Genomic DNA, 3,597 nt, shown 5'->3' with positions numbered 1-3,597 from the left:
AACAGCGTAAGCATAAACTGCAAACTTCGATCATTATGTTTTTATGATCATTGAAAACCCAAATCATAATCAAGATCAAAATCCAATAAATTGCCCAGCCGTAATTAATAGGGAGCTTCTCATCAATTGGGCCAGAGGGCTCACAATTTGATGCAGGCTTTGATTTTGAAATAAAGATTTCACTGTTCTACTAACTTAAGCCTGTCAGCACTTTTTCCTGAACATCACAACAGCGACTGAGCACCCCAGTGAATAACACATTTTTCGGTTCCACTTTACAATAAGGCTCCCCTTGTAGATGGCTTATGAATAGTTTATAGATAGGTTATTGATTCATCTGTAAACACTTTATAAATCATTAATAAATGTTTATTATGGATTAATTAAGGACAGGAAAGAGACAAAACTGTCCGGTTTCTCGCCAAATWGTKARSCAAATCTGTTTGTGTACATATTACTAGGTTTATAAGCACAATTATGTATTGGAAACACATATTTAAAAAAATAATATTGAACTATATTACTTTAACAACTGTCAAAGGGAGCCTTATTGTAAAATGCAAGACAGTAGGTACAATACTTATTGATGACTAATAAACTTGTATAAATGCCATAAAGGAGCCTTATTGTAATGGGTAAAACAGTACACTATTTATAAGGCTCTGTTATGACATTATTATTATTATACTGTTCAACACTTTACAATAAGGCTCCCTTTGATTACTGAGATATGTATATTGCGGTAATACAGTACAATAAAATGTTTTTTCAATAAATTATTGTGCTTACAAGGTAGTAAACTAGTCTGAAATGTTTAATAAGCATCTTTAGATGTGATATCTACATGAACACATTTGGCTCACTATTTGGCAAGACAGTTTTGTCTCTTTCCCATTCTTAATTAATGAATAATAAACACATAAACGATTTATAACGTGTTTACAGATGAATTAATAACCTATTTATAAACTATTTATAAGCCATATAAGGGGAGCCTTATTGTAAAGTGGTACCCATTTTTCACCACGTTACAGAAATGCTTCATCTACGTTGCCATCTGCTTCCCAAACAGAACGATGCATTCTGACAGCATTTGTGTAGAAATATATCCATATMTTGATTAATATAGCTGGGATTTTGACAAAACTATTCCTCCTCATGGTGTCTTATTTTGAATATACGGAAGTCGTGCTTGTTCCTTTTCCTGTTGGTGCGATGTGATCTCTGTAGATTATTCTGGAGCCGCTCCGGCGTCTGGCAAAAATAGGATCCCAGATTTTACACGTGACTTCGCTCCACTGTGGTGCGCAGCTTTTCATTTGCAGGAGCTCCTTCCTGCCCACAGACATCTATAACTCTTTAAGTTAAGCAGGATAATGAGGTACAACATTTAATTTCCCTTTGGGATTAATAAAGTATTACTGAATTGAATTGAAGTGTATTGAATAAGGCACCGTGTTAAAACAAACACTGCAACCAAGAATGTAACTAAAACACTTTATATGATGTGTGAATGTGATTAAAGGAAAAACTTCAGCTTTAAAAGGTCTTTAATTTTTCTTTGCATAGGCCGATTTTGGTTTCAATCGTGTAAAAGATCAGATCCCAGAAAAGAGAAAATAATGTCTCGAGGTAACACATTCTCACTCCCGACTCGTCATGCTTTTCTAAGGTTCCCTCTGCGTCTTATTTTGACGCATTGGGTAACCCATTCTGTCACTTATTGATGCACCAGGCATTTCCGTATTCCCTCAGCATCCAGTTTTGACGCGTTAGGACGCAAAATATAGAAGTCTTTGAGTTGGGGTCCGTGGTTAATATTAGGGATCAGGGTTCATGTTTAATTTTAGGTAGTGGATTCAGGGATAGGATGTCTAGGGCGAATATTAGGTAATCTTAGGGTTTGGGACATGTAGTTGATGTGAATTTCCTACACTTTCTAAAAATGGTTAATTTTAGGGATGAGGGTTGATGGTAAATTTTAGGGATGAGGGTTGATGGTTAATTTTAGTGATCAGGGTTGATGGTTAATTTTATGTACTTGGGTCAGGGACAGGATGTCTAGAGCGAATACAGGTAATATTAGGCTTTGGGACAGTTAGTTTTTGTGCATTTTCTACACTTTCTGAAATGATAACGGATTCCACCCCATCTTGTCAATAGCTGATGTGAGAGGGGTACCCGATGCATCAAAACTGGACACAGAGGGAACCTTGGGGAAAAGTGTCAATATGTGACGAGTTGAGAGTGAGAATTGGCTGCTCGAGAATTGGAAAGCTGCCAGGGGAGCCCAAGAGCAAATGGAAAGAAAACACCATTACAATTGATCTAAAGCTCCTCCAAAAAAGGAAAAGGAGGCRGACGCCTATCTCAGGGGAAGGAGAGACTACCGCCATGGAGGAGGACACTTCAACACTATATAACAGGACACATGTCAAACTCAAGGTCCGTCTGAATAAAAAATGTTTTTTTTCTTATACTTTATAATAATAATAATTGAAACCAAAAAGCCAGCACAGCAAACAGTGAGGCAACAGCTGAGCCTGGCGCCTACAAGACGGTGAGAAACCAAAATATTTTACCCGTGAGAAATGTTTTGAGCCTTAGCAGCTGACCCTGAGAAGTAAATACCTTTATTTTGTCTAGTTTGATAACACCTGCTGTAAGCAGAGGACAAGAATCAAAGTTCCAGATGCAACATCTTGTCTTTGTAGGCCATAGATTTTTTTTATAAAGTCAGTGGTCTGACAAGCTTTATTGTCTCATTGTGGGTATTTTAGATAGGATCCACTTTAGTCCTCAGAACTGAACTCAGGATGATAACACCAAACATCACTGGAGGTCAGACYGTAGTTCTCCTCTCTGACACAGTCAGGTAGCTCAAACCGGCTCAGGTGACGCAGGGACTTTCTGACGTCGTGYCCCTCAAACTGAGCCCGCCCGGGATCTCCGATCAGGACCCGGGTGCCGTGGGTCCCAACGCAGCGGTCCAGCCAGCCCTGGAGGCTGTTGGCGAGCGGCTCGTCGTAGAACATGTCACCCAGCAGGATCAGGTCGAAGCCTCCGGGGTCTGAACCAATAAGGTTTTTGGTCACAGAAACAGGCGGCTCTACTCCGTTCAGGTCAGCGTTCATGTGGGTCACGACAGCTGCAACTGCAACACAAAAAAGGTCCATTTTCTCCTCATGTGGATCATCACCTACAACAACGTAACAAACTGAAACACCACACTATAGTTCTTTGTTCCCATGAGAGAGGATCAAGTCAAAAACCCAACAAGAAGTATTAAGGTTAACAAAGTTTATCTACTAAAGCAGAGAAATAATTCAAGTTCACTACACCTCTAAAGCAGTAAGAAACCTCAAATAAGGAAAGGCTAACTTGGTTCCACCTGTTACAAAAACATGCAGCGCCACCTCACAGGTGTATCCGTATTTTTCCAACGTGTGGCCATAACAACCTTATTTGATTTCTCAATACTGCGTACAGTAATTGAGTGTGGGGTTTTCTTATCTGATATGTGTGCGAGCAAAATGACAAAAACAACTCGAAAATAAGACAAAAGCTTGTGACATCCCACAGTTTCAAGATAGTTCC

General features: G+C 39.2%; 1 protein-coding gene across 1 annotated transcript; it reads right to left on the bottom strand.

Annotated features, from left to right (window-relative positions):
- Window positions 1–1,532: 1,532 nt before the first annotated feature.
- etfbkmt (electron transfer flavoprotein subunit beta lysine methyltransferase) lies at window positions 1,533–3,154 on the bottom strand (the record flags this gene model as incomplete). Its single annotated transcript, XM_014016577.1, is given in 1 exon segment — window positions 1,533–3,154. A coding segment is annotated over 1 exon segment (362 nt), but the record flags the coding sequence as incomplete, so codon positions are not given.
- Between the last annotated feature and the right edge of the window lie 443 nt (window positions 3,155–3,597).

Source organism: Austrofundulus limnaeus, unplaced genomic scaffold, assembly GCF_001266775.1.
Source record: "Austrofundulus limnaeus strain Quisiro unplaced genomic scaffold, Austrofundulus_limnaeus-1.0 Scaffold147, whole genome shotgun sequence".
NCBI classification, from domain to species: domain Eukaryota; kingdom Metazoa; phylum Chordata; class Actinopteri; order Cyprinodontiformes; family Rivulidae; genus Austrofundulus; species Austrofundulus limnaeus.
This window is presented reverse-complemented; position numbering and strand designations above follow the sequence as displayed.